The sequence below is a fragment of the Bombus vancouverensis genome, chromosome 14, assembly GCF_051014615.1.
Source record: "Bombus vancouverensis nearcticus chromosome 14, iyBomVanc1_principal, whole genome shotgun sequence".
NCBI classification, from domain to species: Eukaryota; Metazoa; Arthropoda; class Insecta; order Hymenoptera; family Apidae; genus Bombus; species Bombus vancouverensis.
In genome coordinates, this window is record NC_134924.1 from 1,445,775 (window position 1) to 1,463,935 (window position 18,161).

The 18,161-nt window shown below is 36.6% G+C and overlaps 1 protein-coding gene across 8 annotated transcripts in view; it reads right to left on the reverse strand.

Moving 5' to 3' along the window:
• The window catches only part of Ppn (proteoglycan-like sulfated glycoprotein papilin), a 162,332-nt gene that overhangs the window by 44,037 nt on the left and 100,134 nt on the right, over window positions 1-18,161 (reverse strand). For all 8 annotated transcript variants that reach the window (XM_076624535.1, XM_076624538.1, XM_076624536.1 and 5 more), the window contains exon 3: window positions 1,781-1,968. In XM_076624535.1, the coding sequence (XP_076480650.1) occupies window positions 1,781-1,968 (188 nt within the window). The remainder of the gene's footprint in view (window positions 1-1,780; window positions 1,969-18,161) is intronic.

Sequence of the window (18,161 nt, forward strand, 5' to 3'; positions counted from 1 at the left end):
TTTCTTCAGCAATTTCGGATCACGATATTACGATGCAATATAATCGTAACATGAAATTAATCTAGCATCGGGTTCTTTGAAATTATATACGCTAGACGCAGAATGTTCGAAATTCTAGTCGCGGAAGTCGTGAAACGAAGTTCGTAAATTGAAAAGAACTGCAAAGCAACGCGATTAAGATTGACCTACGACATGATCCATCCATGAGATCATTCTACAAGCCGAATGCTTTCACAAGATACGATTAGCCCGCTTTCTCGTTTCATCGAACGTGTTATTAGCGATTGGCTCTCGATTTCTTCGACCGATACCCATCGTTCTCTCATTCGATTTTCCTCTTTTCCTCGTTTCATTTACGTAACGAACTTACGGTTTCCGCTACCTTCCTTTCAGTGCGAAATTCCTTGAAACGATTGGAACGATATCAGAAGAATGCATTAGTGGTCACGATTAGTCTTATTTCTTTATTATTAAATATATTATTATTATTAATAATTTGTTATTTATTATTATTAGACAGACTTTAGATATATTTTAAATAAAACAAATTTCTTAATAATTTACATAAATTAAACATGTAAAGTTTTACAATATAAGAAATATGGTTTTCTATACGAAAATTGCGAAATTCTTGGAAACGAAGTTTTGAGACGACATTACGTTGAAATATTTCTTTAATGTTTCGTGATCTTTTCTTTGGCTACCACGCAGATAATATAAAAACAAGTATTGATCAAAATTCATAATATGAAAACCTGCATGATGAAAATTATAGCTAGAACATTTTACTCCTTTTAAAACTTTTATATATGATCTAAAAATATGTATTATAAAAAAGTGCTTCATAATTCATATAAAGCACAACATAAAATCTTACGATGTAGAAACAAATTCTGTACGAAAAAAATTGTGAGATCGTTTGAGACGAAGCTTCAGAAAGACACCGGAAGCGCACGCTGGTGGTCGCGATTAATCTTAGCCGTGCATCTCCCTTCAGATAAGAAGGATTTACCGTGATTCTCCGCAAGAAGTTGACCCGCCAAAAACTCTCACCAGAAAAGTCTTCGAAGCGTGGAAACGGCGACGAGACCGAATTGAATTTGAATAAACCCATCTTTTGCGAAAAGACGAGATAAAAAATTAATTTTCCATTACCGAGTCCGACTGGGGACATTTCGCGGGTCGTTGGAATTTCAAGCTCAGTTTCGTTAACGTTTGCCTGCAGTTATGTCTTGTAATGAAATATTAACGCGGTATAAGAAATTCTAAACGTAGGAAAAACATCTCGTGAATATTTATAGGAACGAAAACCGTATCTGAGAATTGTCGTGAAAGTCTTCAGGTGCTTCCTGTTTGGATATGTAATAGTGACTTAATTAGAACGTTCTCTTCGTCACATGAAACTGTATATATACGTGTAATTAATGTAAAGTATATATAATTGGAAGAGTTTCTATGGTAAACGTGGTCATTAGAATGCTGAATGTTCTCGTAAAATTAACATTATTAGCAACTAATGTAATAACAATTATAGAAAAAAAATATAATAGAGCAATATTAACAAGATTTTATAAATTACCAGTGATAATAAATTCTCTTATAATAGTTATTTTAATAACAAATTTTCTGTTAAAGCGAGTGAAGTTCTATAAATGAATTCTATAATACAAAGTACGGTTTTACATAAAACCGTAGAGTTGTAAATATTTGTCAATTTATCACAAAGTCATCAACCAAACTTATCAAATCTTCCCCAAAAGGAATAAGTCGAATCACTTACTCTATATCAAGACACTGTCTAGTCTGATGCGCGACACCACCACCACAGGATCTGGAACACGAGCTAGGCGTGGACCATGGTCCCCACGTTCCTTGTTCAGGTTCATCCGTATCCAACACGAAGCTACTAGGCAAATAGCTTTCTCCATGTTGACGACGATGTCTTTCGTGCCTCAATTTTATGTGATGCTGAAACATAGAATCACGAAAATACACTTAGCACACTGTTCCTGTAGCACAAAATCCTCCAAAGAGGTTAAACAAAGGGCAAGGTTCGACTATCGAGTATCAGTATCAGAGGTCGCGCAGAAGACGTGGGAACACAGGGCGAAGGTTTCACGTTAAGTGCCTCCTTATTCACCTGTGTGTTGGGTTTTGCGTTGCAATAGGAGCATGACTGACCTTCGTGGGGAGCAACATAGGCGTGATCCCCTTATCGGTTGGCTTCGATAAGGTATAGGCTTTTAGCAGTGATAAACGGCCAGCTAGTGACAGGGGTGAAACGTGAACTGCGTTATCGTTGCCTGCAAGTGTATATTCGATGGCTTTATGGGTTAGATTCATGTTAAACAGCAGGCACAGGTGTGTAGTTTTTCTTTGGTTCAGCTGGGTTTAAGTTGGAGGTGAGGTGATCGAGTTACTATGGTATAGCTATATTTTAGATTCATGACGTAAGTTGGTGGCTATAAGTATTAAGATACCTACGCATTTGTTGGAAAATTGTAATAAATTTTTCTGTTGTAGTTCTCTTGGTATTTTAGTATTATGGGATACGTGTGAAGTAACAGATTTCTAATGTGAAGAAAATAAAAGCAACAGAACGCACTCAGTTTGTACCAAATACAGTATTTTATCGAAACGCAACAGGTGTTTTCGCAAAGTCTAGTTCCTTTTTATGGAATAAGAGATTTCTAATAAAAGAAAATAAAATAGGTAATAAAAGCTTAAACATCGAGCAACGTTTTCTTCAGCAGTTGATTAAGGGTATTAGAATGGTTTCATTTATATTTCTTTATTTTTCTGTTTCTACCGCTTTCGTCTGTATAATTCGGCATCGTTCTACTTGGTCCTACCATAAATAAAACAACCAATATTAGCAAAGTTCTGTTTCGCACTACCATCAAAGAAGTTCCTGTTCACGCTTATATTCTAATATTCCTCTCTTTCTACTGTTTTCGTCCGTATAATTCTGTATCATTCTACTTGACCCTCCCACAAACAAAACAACCAACGTTAGCAAAATTCAGTTTAACTTCATTCAACTAACAACGCTGTATAATAGAAACTCCTGGTTTTGTTTATATTTTTCTACTTCCCTATTTCTTTTAATTTCGTCCGCATAATCCTGTATTATTCTACTAGATTCTCCTACCGCGAAAGGAAGCAACGGAACACTCCAAGAGACGAACGTTCCCCTAGTCATTCCCCACTTTCATACTTGCAAATTAGAAACCTGGAAGAAATATCGCAGTGGGTGAGCGTACCCCTTGCTCAGTTGACCCAGAAAGAAAAGCTGGAGATTAATATCCAAGCAAATGGGGCGACAATCGTGCGATCTTGAAAGGACTCCTGGGTTCTCCTTCGTGCCTCTTTTCTCTTTTATAGCTCTTCTTTCACCTTTAGAACGGCAGTCACATAACGTTTCCGCCGGTCGACCATTTCTGGCATGGCTCCAAGCCAGTTTGCATTGGTTGGTTGTAAAGTGCATGCCCTCCCGTTTCCAAATAGAATTATCGCTCTACACTTTTTGCCCTTCGGCTCTTCTCTCCTTCTCAGATAGATAAGATTGCCTTTCATTTAACGATCTCTACCGTTTCCTTCCAGTTTCTATATCTTAATATCTGGGAAGTTTAAGTTCTAGATTCCAGGTTCTAGATATTAGAGTATAGCAGGGTTGCTTTATTAGAGTCGGCTTCAACATCTTAAAATTCAACTTTGCACAGAATAATCAAAGTTGTTGTATCTTATGTGATATCGTTACTCCTTAAGATAATAACGAAAGGGTGAGAAAATATCGTATCCTATGCAATGTATTTTATCCAAATATTTCGTTATGTTAACGAGATCAGTAACAACGAGTTACACAATCCATTTTCCATTTTAAGTTACTTAAAAATTATTCATAACCAAATTTGGCGAATTGTAAGGTAACTCGCTTAGTTCAAACATCCTTTTAATTCAAATGATCCTATTCTAGTTGAAGCTCATGGATCGAAGATACTCGTTGGTTAGAATCGAAAGGAAAGGAGAAGTTGCATGTTCAACTGGCGTCAGTGTACATTTCCTCGAGATTATTGGTCCGCGAAGGAAGTTTCCAGAGTTTCTGGTAACCAGTTGAAACTTGTCCCACGAGCTGAGTTAACCTCGCGGCACAATTTCGAAAGTTTCCTTGATCGAAGTGTATCTCCGACCGATAAATAGCGGTGATAAATGAACCGGCCCGAACAGCCGCTCATTTTTCACCGACTTTATTAAATTTCTTGCCGCTCTCGGCTCGAACCCAGTAACGCATTTACGAAGCTGGGTCGCGAGTAATCGCTCGATGATAGTCCGAGGCGAGATACTATTTCAGAGGAGCAACATGATCTGGGAAAAGTAATATAAATCGACACTTTTGGACAAATAAGGTATAAACCTCGATATGATACTACTTCGATATAACATGAAATAATTGGTCGGCAAGATTTATGTTTGACGAAATTTAGAAATTTTATATTTTCTTACAGTTCAATTCGATCGAAAATGGTAATTTTAGTTTCGGATATTCGACTGGACGGATGCTCTGTACCATAATGGAGGCATTCATAACCATTTCAACATTTTTTCAGATTTTTTAAAGGACTAGAACAGTAACAAAGAAAGAACTTGGACATGGGCGATTCACGACCGGTTTGACTACGGATTGTGCACAAATATATTTATGTATGAAAAGTTAAATGGCTCGAAATAATAATTTGTATAACATACAGTTACTATATATTCTATTTAAATGATTTTGAAATTCTCTAATTGTTATAAATATTTTAGTTTGGTAAAATTCATATCCCTGTTCTCTTCTTTCAGACTGATTGCTTTTCTCGTTCTTTAATTTACATAAATATACAGAGAATTTTCACTGTTTTAATATTTTAATTGACGCACATACAAAGAATTGTACAGTACAAGCGGCGGTAATTCAGAACCGAGCTTATAAATCTTCGAATCTTCACCGACCCGGCGTACCATGTTGGATAACACGCAACGAGATTTATTCAAACATCGGCTAATACATTAAGTAACTCTCAGGGAATCTCGTTTCATGATCTCATCAAAGTTGGAACACAAGCTGGGCATAATTTAACGCGTGGCTCGTGACTCTGTGCCGTAACTTGCTAATCGGATGAATTCCACGCGGCATAATCAATACGAACGCAATAAATCTATCTTCCATTAAACATCCGTGCAATTACGCATTGTAAACCCATCCATTCCTTCTCCGATCCCTCTGCGTTTGTCTTGGTCAATTATTCGTACACAAAATAGTAGTTAACCCACGGGTGAACCTTAAATTGGTTTTCACGATACCTCCAACGAAACAATTTCGAAGCAATTATCCACTGACACGCCAATGTTCGATTTCAGATTAGCCGGTAAACACTACACGAATATTTCTTCCTTCTTTCCTTTTTCCTCAAATATACTAATTGTATTTTCAATATATATTGAATATATATTGATATATATTTTGTATATTCGTTGTTATTTATGTACTTCTTGTGGAAGAAATCGAAAGTTAGGAAATTTTTTGAATTTTTGAAATATTACAAAACTGAATTTTTGAAAAATTACAAAAACTAGAATTTTGGAAAAGATTGAAGAATTTGGAAAAAATCTTTGCGAAGTTGCAAAATTAGAAAATGCTAAAATTTCTGTAATCTTTAGAAAAATTTATAGCAAAAGTTCCAAGTTTACAAAATTTTTAGGATCGGCTAATGGAATTTCCTAAGAATTGTACGAACTTTAGATTATCCCAAAAGTTTCAAAGATCTGTTAAATTTACACGGAACGTTTTACTTTTTATTATACACGCCACAGAGAATCATCGCTTCAAATTTCGACGAAGCCTTCAAGCGAACCATCTTCGATCGTCCATATTCTAAAACACTCTCCAACCGCAACCGGTTAACATGAAAGAAAAAAGAAAGCAAAAGAAAAATCACACAACTTAAGACGAATTTAATTCTACGGAAGTCTCTTCGCTCCCTTTGCAGTCTCTCCAGTCGCAATTAAAGATGTGTCGCGAAGTCTCTACGTCGGCCGTATCAAGCTTCAAAGGGTTCCATATTCCTGTTCCTTGTGGCGCTTTTTCCGGCCGTTCCTCCGCGATACAGCGAAAAAAAATAAGAGATTACAGACTGGCAGGCTGTAAATAAGTTTCGTACAGCTGTACGTGGATTTTTGTGGAGCGTGGGAGAACACATGGGCTAGAAGTGTCGTCAGCGTTTCCGCATGAGTCTACTCAGAGGCTTTTCTTTCCAGTGAGCATCTGCGCCGTGTGTCGTGTGGAACCGTAACGTGAGAATATACGACGATAATAATGGCACGACTGCAACGTGGGTGACTATAAAACCCCGTAGACGCGATTCCGTTTTGCAAAACACCTCTCTAAGACGTCCACCGACATAGGGAAAACCGTGCAGATTAAAACGCCGGGTTTCTTCTTCGACGGCGAACACCCGGTGGCTGGTGTAATTTATGCGTCGTCGCTCGGAGAATCGTAATTTTTCGACGTTCTTTCTTCTGACTGGCAAGGACTTCCGGTCTCGCTCGCCTGAGTTACTCGCGGTTCAAGTGAAAGGTTAACCAATGGTAGGGATTGATTTACAATGAAGGAAAGCGAGAGGTGAATGTGGGGTGCGTAATTTTGTATTTGAGATATTGGATATTTTGGAATTTCGTTAGGTCAGTAGACTTTTAGGTTATGTTCTAAATTATCAAGGATATTAAGGATATCTTCGAATCTTTAAGCATAGTTTATTGATGATACATAATAAAATACAACCTCGGAGTAGAAATATGAATAGTTGATATGTTTGTTTAATATCGAAAGATTTATCGTACGACTGGTGTGTACGAGTTAATTCGCCAAAATTTCTTGAAGTGAAAATTGTCTATCTTCGTGAAACTTACATCCGAGTCAGTTAAGGTAAATATGAACCAATTGACAACTCATAAAAATTCCTTCAAATGAAGATCATCTGTTATTTATTTAGAAGGATACAACATTTAAATATACAGAATACAGAACAATATTCAGAATTATACAGAATTACATTTATTAAAAATTGTTAAGTGCTTCTATGCAATAGTATCCTACATCCTCTTCTTCGTACATCGTACAAAATTCCTAGTAGAACAATCAACCAAATATTCCTAATCTAAAGTCACTCTGTCAAACAAACAAAAAAAGCTCTCAGCTAAGAAATTTAAATGAAAGATTCCCGAGAAGAAGTGATCTCAATTCAAGCGATGACACAGTTCCTAAGATTGATCCAGCAGCTGTGCAGATTCCAAGATCTCGAATATTATCAATGACTCACTTCATTCCCTTTGATACCGCAGCTATAAAGGGATCTTTTGAAAAATAAAAGGGGAAAATTGGGTCTCCAGCAATTCTCACAGCAATATAGCCGCGATCACGACTAGCTCGCGATAAATCATGTAATTAAACCGGCTTCTTAAACGGTGACTAACCATTCCGTGTACGTGAAGCCAGCTGCTACTGTTGTATGGTTTACGTTTACATCATCGGGCGACACGCGCGTGAAATGATCGGCTATTTCTGCGCCAGACTAGCAGACGCGGCTCGGCTAAATTGCAAGACGGCGTTCACTTCTGGCAGCCTAGTTGCTTCTGTTGGATACACACAATTAAAACAACTGCCGGGTTTTCTAGCCGCTTTTTCTCGTTAATCATGGAATAAGAATTCTTGGATTAACCCAGTTCCCGCGAGTCGAGTCGATGTCTGTCATTGGTGACTGTGCGTTTATTCGTGGTACGCTGTCTCATGACTCGTAAAGCTTCGTTAGAATGGTTCATTGTTATATATAGTTCTCCTGTATCGTATCATATTCTCGTATTGGCAATGACCATCTTATGGCGGGCCGAATTTTAGATTGAAATTGGAATGTGTTCTATTTGCATCTTCTTTCTTTTTTGTATTATTCGATATCTTCATTTGATATTGTTCCATTGTTTTTCATTGCGTTGTTATTATTAATAGGTAATAACGTAATTAATAATTAATAGATTTGTAAGTACAAAAAGTTGAAACTTCAATCAAGATTGAAGATCACAGACAAAAAACATGATAAGCAATTTTATAGTTCAATAATAATCAACTCCATGTTATCAAAACTGTTCTTTTATTTGGTCGTAGAATTGAACGTATATTTTTGCACTCTATTGAACATTTCGAAAATGACTTTTCAACTGTTTAAAGGTTTGAACCTCGAATTTTATACAATTTCTTTCCTTTTAAAATTCTACTTTTTCTGTGAACGGAACTGAAAATTTGATAAGAATGACTACAGAGAAAAGGTAGAATTATCAAAATTAGATGGCGATTAAGTTCCATCCTTATTCGACAGTTTCCAAAAGTCCGCAGACGAATATAATTTGGTTAGAAATTGCTATAGAATGTGGGCGGAGGATGAATTATTCACCGTTCATTTGGTTGCTTGCGCTCGTTCCTGTATGAGCATTTAGAAACGCGCGAAAGCCGTGCCACAATTACACAAATTATGTCAAAGAATGCGTTTAACCCGGTGCAATGTTTCACCGTGTGCGCGTCACTATATTAAAGCGGACGATCGTTCAGCCGTTTCTGACATCAAAGCGGGGACCTTACAATTGTTAAGGTTTACGACGCTCCATGGACGACCGGCTAATTTATGCTAATATGAGGTGGTTACGCATCGAGGAAGTGCAACGTCCGCACCTTTGCGGCTTGACGCGTCGGCATTCCAAAACGATGCTATCCAAATGACCATGGAATGCACCAAGAAATTGTTTCTGCTCTGTAACGGCCTTTCATTTCATTCAACTTTTATCTCGCGAGATATGTGCAATCCATACAAAACTGTATATTTCAGATTCTATAAGTTTTCAATTTACGAAAAAAATCGTATAATAAATATTGCATTTATTAAATTACCTTTATAGTCAATATAAAATAATACAGATGGAATTCAAAAGTTCAGTATTCGAATTAACAATTAAACAAAATCTTTTCTTCGTTGGATTAATTTTTCATTGATTGCGAGTTCACGAAAACTTTCTATGAAACTTTTCTATTAACAATATTCTCGAAACTTCCTCTAGATCATTTAAAATAGGAAATCCGCCCCGGAGGATCCTAAAATTAATATACCTCAATTACTAGCTTCATACCATATAATATCAACTTTCAATTCTAGCATCTATTCTTTCACAAATTCGTATGAAGCTCCTAAACCTCACGGAATCTTTTCGCTGGAATCGTTCTTCAAATTTCTTGTACAAATCAACCGAATACGAAATGCATGGAAAATGCAAACAAAAGCTGCGAATCCTAAAATTATCATGCTAAATACCAAGGCAAAATATCACACTATATTAACTTTCAATCACGGTGTCGATTCTTTCAGTAGGTTTCATCAGCTGTCGAATCGTTGATCAAACAAGGGACGATCGACACGGATCGAGGCTCGGTAATCTTGACAGTGTCGATCACGCTCGTTTCCATGATCGATCCTGTAGTCGATTAGCCGTGGCATTGGCTCCGGCGCGTCGCACGTCTGCCGTGACGAGATACGAAACGTAACCTGTTAACAGTGAAACATAATCCAATATCCCGAGGGCAACGATCCGCAGGAGAGGCTTTCTGCGACCACCGATCGAATAACTCAGCCGAGCCACCGCTTCTCCGCATCGAGATTAACATAATCTCGATGACAGTGAATTAAGCTGCTCGATCGTATACGCTTACCTGTCGGACTCGTTCTCGTTCGCACCTCGATAAAACACATCAATCGTTCTATTCTATTGGAAATCATATTCACTCGAAAACGATTTCATACGTTTATAGAGAATTTTTTTTCGTCGAATCGAAATCCAAGCGAATTTGATAGATCTCTGACGTGAATGAAGCTGATGGAAGATTGAATATTCTCGACTAGAATGTGGAAGCTCGAAAGTCGTTTCAATTTTTCATCTAAATTTGAATAAGTATGCTATGTGTCGAGATAAAGTTTCTTATAGATCTATGTATGAAAATTTTTAATTTATTATCCTACCTGGAAATTTCCAAAAATATATTTAAATCATGTTAGTTTTCATATATTTATTTTAGTTTTGAAATACTATGTGGAGTAATTCATTTCTCACTCATTTTTGTTTTGGTTATTTCTAAAAAATGATAGCTTCTTATACCTTAATCTTCCATATAATCTTTTATTTTTGTCAAAGAAAAGAGTTCGTAATGTTTTAAGATGTTTAACGTAAAATTGAAATGAGAAATCATGTATCACATTAATTTTTCATATTTTGTGTGTGCAGTAGTATACAGCCATCTTTTAATAGAAGAAATTTATAATTGGGTCGAAAGTGATCGAATGAACATAACAGGTTTAAAACAAAGACACAGTATTCATAACTATATGACAAAATTCCAGTTTGAGATGACTGAATGACTATAATAAAATTATAACTTTCATCCATTTAAACTTCTCTTTGACTAATTTTCCCAGTTGGGATGTATAGTTCTCTATTATGGTATTAAGTGAACTTTGCATGGATGTAGTATTGAAAGGTTAAGAAGCAATCAAAATTTTCTAAAGGACGAAAAGTTCTATCGGCCGCATAATTTCCCATGAGAACGTCGTTATAACATGTACACGCCTAAAACACATTTTCGTGGAGCATGGACCAATAATCGCGACATTAGTGGTTAGATAAGCACGAATGCTTTTTAGTAGCAACGTCTCAGCAATAGAACGATAACTTCTCCTAGCAAGAAGGAGATCATTAATCATGCACACCATGAATTCGCGTTATGAAAGGTGGAGCAGAACTGGCAACAAAAACGAGGATTTAAATGCATCGACTTACTGCATCTCTGGTACTTGCGTTCGTGAAACTCCGGAATAGCTGGAATCGTTGGAAAGACTCACATACAGCATTATCTCCAGCCCTTTGGCCTTAAATTTCTAGATAATCGCGCCTTAATTAACCAACGATACAACCAAACTTCATGCTTAATGCCGTATTAGATAAACTTTAATTAACCTTTTTATAAAATCTAATCTCTATTACAAGTAATAAATGTATTTGTTCTAATTTTTGTACATTATATATGTTTTATAAAATCATCCGAAAAAAATGTTTCTATAATAATTTGAGAATAATTAATGAAAAAATAGCCTTTCTAACTGACAAAAATAAATTTGTTCCTGAAAGAGTTAATGGGCAATTTCAAATTTCGTTTAACTTCTGACCCACATTTCATTACACGTTCGTAGAAGTTATGCACACGGTTTGGAGGCCGTGAAATATTACAATCACGTTTCGTATACTGACCACTGTTCCATGTTTTTGAGTATACATTTTCATTGTTGAACCTCATTCTAATTGGTCAAACAATCTGAATTCATGCAACATGCATCACCCCTTTATCAGTGTTATCCTGTCATTTACTTGAAATATTCTTTCACATTTCTATTTGAAGTATTCACACGAAGTTATTCAAACAGCTTCAAATCGAGGAGCACGACTTGTACCAAGACAGACTTCTCATTCCACTTATTTTACGATACTTTCTATAGCCACTGTACTTAAAACAATAAAACAGTAAACTAAAAATTCATTTTACTCTTCCAATCCCCATTAAACAATTTTCTACATAATTACCCGCAAACTCATTCAAACCACGCCGGGCATGCATTAACCGCAATTACTCAAGAATTATCTACAATAATTACTCGAGAATTTCATTAACAGAGAATTTCACTAAGACATGATATACTTCCTGTACCAACCAGTGTACCTACATATCAACATTTACCTACAATGTGTCTGCAAAACAAATCTCATGCCGCAAACGTTTGTTCGAAGATCAGTCATGAAATGCGTTAGGATCTCCGGTGGTCACTGGTCCTTGAAATTCGACGGTCATACGAGATTGCGGTTAGGAAAGAGTTAATTAAATGGTTCGGAGAAGTTGATGTCGCTTGGGTCAGTCGATGAACCATGAACGAAAGCAACCGTACACACCACCACGCCTTTCCCTTAATAATCACTGCGTATACATTCCGCTCGTCTGACTGCTCGCAGAGACGAACCGTGCTCGAATCGTGCAAATTGCCACGACGATTTCGTCTGCTCGAGATCCGGCCCGATAACACAGGCGAAATGGGAATGTCTGTGACACGACGGTGAATTTATCGCGCCGCTTCGTTCGTTGACGAGCCGTCGTTTCGAGCCTTCGCGCGATGCAACCGCGCGCCGCGTTAACGAACGCGTTTTTTTCCTGTAGACTTCCCTCTTTTTTCCTTCTTCCTTTCTTCTCGCTCGCGTAAATCACGGACGACACCGAATCGCGGGATTTCTGGCAGACGGACGAGTTAACAGGATTTGGTAATGATGATGTACGATGCGTTGCTCGGGGTAATAGGTAGGCTTAAACGCGACATTGAGGGTGCAATTTAGAGACGAGTTGAGGATAAACGAGTTCGTTTAAAACGACGTTACGATTATGTGATTGTGTCTGCGATTTATTTGGGGAAGTATTTTCTGTGTGGATGGATCTGTCCCAAGTATTGTCGCTGGACTGTGTTAATGCAAATTATGCTTTTACGAATACGGCTCGAGAAATGAGATCTAAATGGACAATCTTCTCGCATCTTTTTAATTTGGATATCTTCTATACCTTTGTATATCTGTGTACATTTAAAGTTATGTAATATCTTGGCGTGCAATCATCTTGGATAATTGTGAGTGGTAGAGGTTTGGTGTGGTTTCTATGGTGGAGCTGGTGGGTGATCTATGTAGAAAATTGTTTATTGTGGGATCATGGCCGTAGTAACAAAAGTATTTTTGTTTTATTCTCTCTTTCTGTCCTTCAGTATGGATATATTGTAAATGTTTGTTGAAATCCATAAAAATTTGTAATCTAGCAAGTATCACTATTTAGAGAATTATTATAAAAACAACGTGCTTAAGGAACTGGCTAATATATTTCATGAGAATTCTATTGAAAGTAAGTTTAGTGATTTACAGATTCATTAAAACTCAAAAGTAAATAAAGTGACCTTATTCAGAGAAGTATTTTACAAATTGATTTTTAGATATAGCGGCGCATAAACGCGAACCTTTATCGGATTACTTTAAAGTTACTTGTGTAATTAACGTTTACAAATATTCTGGTCACAACGAGGGTAATCACAGATAAGTTATCGTGTTTCTTAACTATTGCGGAGCCTGTAAGCTACGACTTGGCGCGTTTCCTTTTGCCGCTGAAATTTCTGTTGCATTCGGTGCTTATTCCATGGAGATACAATTAAAAGTTGCTTCTAACCTGTTTCCCGGCTTACATCTGCGCCACAGCGAAACAGCCAAATATAAAGCGAGAACCGTACGAAAATTAACGTTTACAGAAAGTAAAGAGAAAGAAAGCATTGCAAGAAAGAAAAGGCGTAATTCCAAGAAGTACCTGAGCAGCAACTTTTCGAACTGCCGCTTTATTTCCATTTTTTGCTACGTTTTAAGAACACGTGGCTTAAAAACACCGAGGGAAGAACGTTGCCGAAATAACCAAATGACTTTAAACTGCATTTAAGAGCATTGAGGGAATTAACCACGTTTTATCACGATTCGTTAGAAAATTACTTTCCGTGTTAATTCGAAAATTGGATTTGACGATCTGTTCTCTTTTTACAAAATAAACTGTTCTGTGTGCAATGACAAAAAATATATCTACTCTATTAAATGGCCCATAAAATCTCTTCACGTTCGTTTTACGAGCTGGATGCTGTGAAAACGAGCACAAAGAGATGGAGACTCGCAAAAGGAGTTTAATTACTTCATTCCTAATCCATCGCGGCTGATAGATACGGATTCGAGCTCCTCGTAAATTCTGCCACCACCACATTTCCTCATTGGAAGACAGGGACTGTACAATCGTCCTTTATCTTTTCCTCGTATGGTACCGTTATGATATCCTCGTTTTGTAACTATTTTTACGGGCACTCAGATTGATGTAGGAAGTGTTGTACAAATGGAAAAGAGGAAATTTTTTATGGAAAGATACTGTTAATTAATATGTTCGATTTTAATGTCAAGTGAAGAATGACATTATTGCAAAAAATGTCATAAAAGAGGAATTCAGGAATGCCTAGGTAAAGTTCGAGAAGACATAAAATGTAAATTTTATCAAAAATATTTTATATATCTTTTGTTTCTGACGGATTTGTTTCTAATGGATTTGTTTCTAAGAAAAATATAACGCACTAAAATTTGGACCAGTTTCATTGAAAATAAATACATTCATGGTTTAACACAACATGTAACGCGAAAAGATTAATAACTGTGGAAAATTCGAATAATTTGAAAAATTTCATTCATTACCAAGGTACACGAGTTATGTTTATGCTCCATATATTCTTATATTCCAATATTCTCTCAGAGTTTAAAGTTAATAAGAGAACGAAGGGCATTAGTCGCGGGAGATTTCTTCTTTCGTTCATTGCAAACGTAGTTACGTGACAACCCCGATCGTACCGCTATTCACGGTGCTTTATTGCTCTTATTATATAGCATAGTTTCAAAGTACCACATTTGATACCTTCCTCTCCTTTCTTTCGTTTATGATCCTTTGAACCTCCTGATCCTTCGTATATACACCTAAATGTACACATAAACAGGGAAAAGTACCGTACCGATAATTACAAATCTAAAAGAGACAGGTTTTCTCCGAACCACGAGGCAACTTCCGACTATCAACGTTCACGTTCCAAGAATACTGTGCTCGATTCCCAATAGATTCTCAAGATCATTTGCATTCGTTCGACGTACGAAGATCGACGAGACTGACCTAAAGAGTTGCGGCCAGATTGACGCGACTCTCTTCAAGATTTTCTCGTCCTTTTAACTGCTATTTAACAGAGAAGATCGTGGATCACGGATCTAGAAATCTGAGCACAGAGCGTAAAATTAGTTAGCTAATATTTAATTAATTTATAAGCGAGGGAAATGAGAAATCTATTTCAACTGTAAATTAGATAAATTTGGTTGGTTGCATTTGTAATTATGAAAATTATTGGATTATTTCGTGAGTGGTTTAGTTCCATTATTAATTACGAGAATTATTATTTGGACAGCTTACATCATCACAGTATTGTTTTTTACAATCCACTCCTTTTATTATAGATTTGATAGGATAGATGGAGAACTATATTATTAAGAATAACGAAATAATGAATTCGAACAAATGATAATTGACTTTAACAATAATTTGTACTCTCGCCCTCGTAAACTCTGTACATCGCGCCTGCAAAATTAGTCAGGAGAACCCTTAATTCAAATTAACCACATACGCCACCAAAGGCGTCCACGTTTGCGATTGCAAAAGGTTACTGCAGAATCTAATTGTTATAACAGCACAAGTACACTAAATAGTACAAAATATGTAATAGAAAAACACAGCGTAAATTACTACAAATGAAATAAACTTTATGTGCAAGCGAGAAAACGAGAAAGTAGAAGAGATAGCGTGGGTCGAAATGACGCGCGATGCTCAATGGGAACACTCGGACTGCTTTTCTTCCTGCTTTTCTTGCGCGTTTCCATTGTGCCCGGTGAAAATGTCGTAAAAATGCGAGTCAAAGGTTTACCAACGTTTTCTCTGCGCTTTTTATTCCTTTAACACCTTTCCCCAACGACATACCATTGTATTCTAACTAAAATTTATGAAAATACTAATTAATAGCTACAAAAAGACGGTGTCGACTCTCTTAACCTCTGATCCAATAATCCCATCAGTAAAGTCACTGTGGATGTTTATGCATTTGTGAGAAATTCAATGGTGTCAAAATACACAGAATATACAAAATATGCAAAAATATATAAAATATCTAAAGTATAATACTAGTTAAAATATCTAGTAAATGAAAGAAATATGTGCGTAGGTTTTATTTTTTTAGAGTGTGTTCATAAAAATACCAGTTTGGATAATCTGTAGTCAGTGTTAAAGACATCACGGTTTTGTACAGAAAGAAGCATTGTAAGCTTGGATTTTAAACGTAATTTCCAGATGTCGGTTAAAATATTGGCGCGTATGACAAGTTCCTGACAACCACGAAATCGATACGATTTCGAAATGGGAAAATGGACGTAGCCAGTATTTTATATGTTGTTGGATACCCTGTCACGCGTATTACCGAATTGTACGATGTTCTTTCCAAATGAGCGTAATAGAATCGTCGAGGAAATGAAAAGATTGCTGTCTTGGAACGTTAATAATCAGCAAATGATAATATTGATATTTTCACAGTTAGTTTTGTCAGTTTAGTATAATGTTATTTACATGCGCAGCGTAATGAATTGACTGAGGAGCTTTGTGCAAATTTATATTTCTGAGAATATAATTAGGAAAATAGAACCTTGGCAGAAAATTGTCCCTACTAAGTATTATAGAAATAATTAGTACCACATTAAATAATACCACAAAGTTTAGTAAAGAAAAAAAAAAGGATACAATTAGCTTTTAACGAGATGAGAAACACACATGTTTAGTAATATAAGATTATTCGGCAGCGTATTGAATTAAAAAAAAGTAAAAGATCTAAATTATCATATTTGTCCTCAATAGCCTTCTTACTTAGTTAAATGTTCGATTGTCTAGAAGCTTTATCGTTTTAGAAATTAAATTAAGTCAAATTCATGCTTGATCAGCAGAAAATATGTACGTTCCACGTAATACTGAAGTACCCGTCGTAGAATATATAACTAAGAGGATCGTATTTCTGAATATTCAAAGAAAACCAAGATAACCTAAACTGAATCACACTTCGCAAGTCAAACCACAAACACGCCATAAAACCAACTTCTAAGTAACACAAAATCTCCAACGAGTTTTCCTATTTCTTAATCCACAATTCATCCTCTATAATCGCGATTACAAAACCGCTTCCTCGACGATTAATCAATTGAAATTTCTTCGAACAAAGCTTCGAACGAACACCCGCAGAGTTGATCCCGAGGCAAGAATACGGGAAAGGGGGACACGTTCATGGAGCAAAGTGTCGCGTAAAAGGGCCAGAGGGGGTAACACGATCCTGAGTTATTCCTACGGTGAGTTATTTCTCATGAAAGACGGATGCAAGGTGTAGGTACGTGTATGGAACAGCAAAAGGAACGGCAGCAACAGCGACCGAGCAACGAGATTATCGTTTCTCGTCTTCCACATTTCTACTTCCCCCTTGACTCCTCTACCCTCATCCTGAAATTCTTCTTTAGCAAAACAAAGCTGGACTTCCATTTCACACGCGAATATTCGCGTCATAACGATGAGATCTTCCAAACGCGCGTTTTTATTCCTTTTACCTTCTCGTGGTGCCTTTCGTGCCTCGAGATTGTTTCTTTCGAAATTAGGGACCGCGTGGATGATATCTTCAGGATATTTGGGCTTTATTTACCCTGAATAGCATTTCGTGGTCTCTCGAGCGTCTTTATACGAGGAAAAATGGTTTTAGCCAAGTAGTTTCCGTTTTACCACTAGAAAGCGAATTGGGAAAATATTGCTGTTAAAGTTTCTGATTCAATTCGTGAGTAATATTGAGTTCAGGTAGAAATTTGAGAAAATCTTGTTGTTCTAACAGAAAACGATACGAGATGTTAACGATTTTTTAAAAATACGCTTACAGTCCCAGTATGTAAAAGAATTGTGCGTATAATAAGATGACATAGTCATATGCTACTTAAATTTTCCATTCCGGAAACACGTGTTACGATCCTTGTAGTACTTGGTTTGAATACGTTTCATATTCCATGTTAAAGGACTGTTTATTAAGCATTAAGATTCATTTTAACGATGCTGTAATCTCCGAATTTTATTACTATCGATTCTTTTCAAATATGGCGTTTTACATCGAACGCGACGGGTCACCCGTGGCTTTTAATTCGAAATTAGCAGGGCTAATGAGCGAGACTCATTTGACATAAATTTTACATTCTACGTTTCCATATTTTGTACAAATTACGTTGATTAAGATAATTCGATCGATAACGTTCCTCTTTCAACCCGCGGCAGTGATTTCAAAAACAGTAAAATTGAAAAGAATGTATCGAGTGGGTGTTCTGTCGAAAAC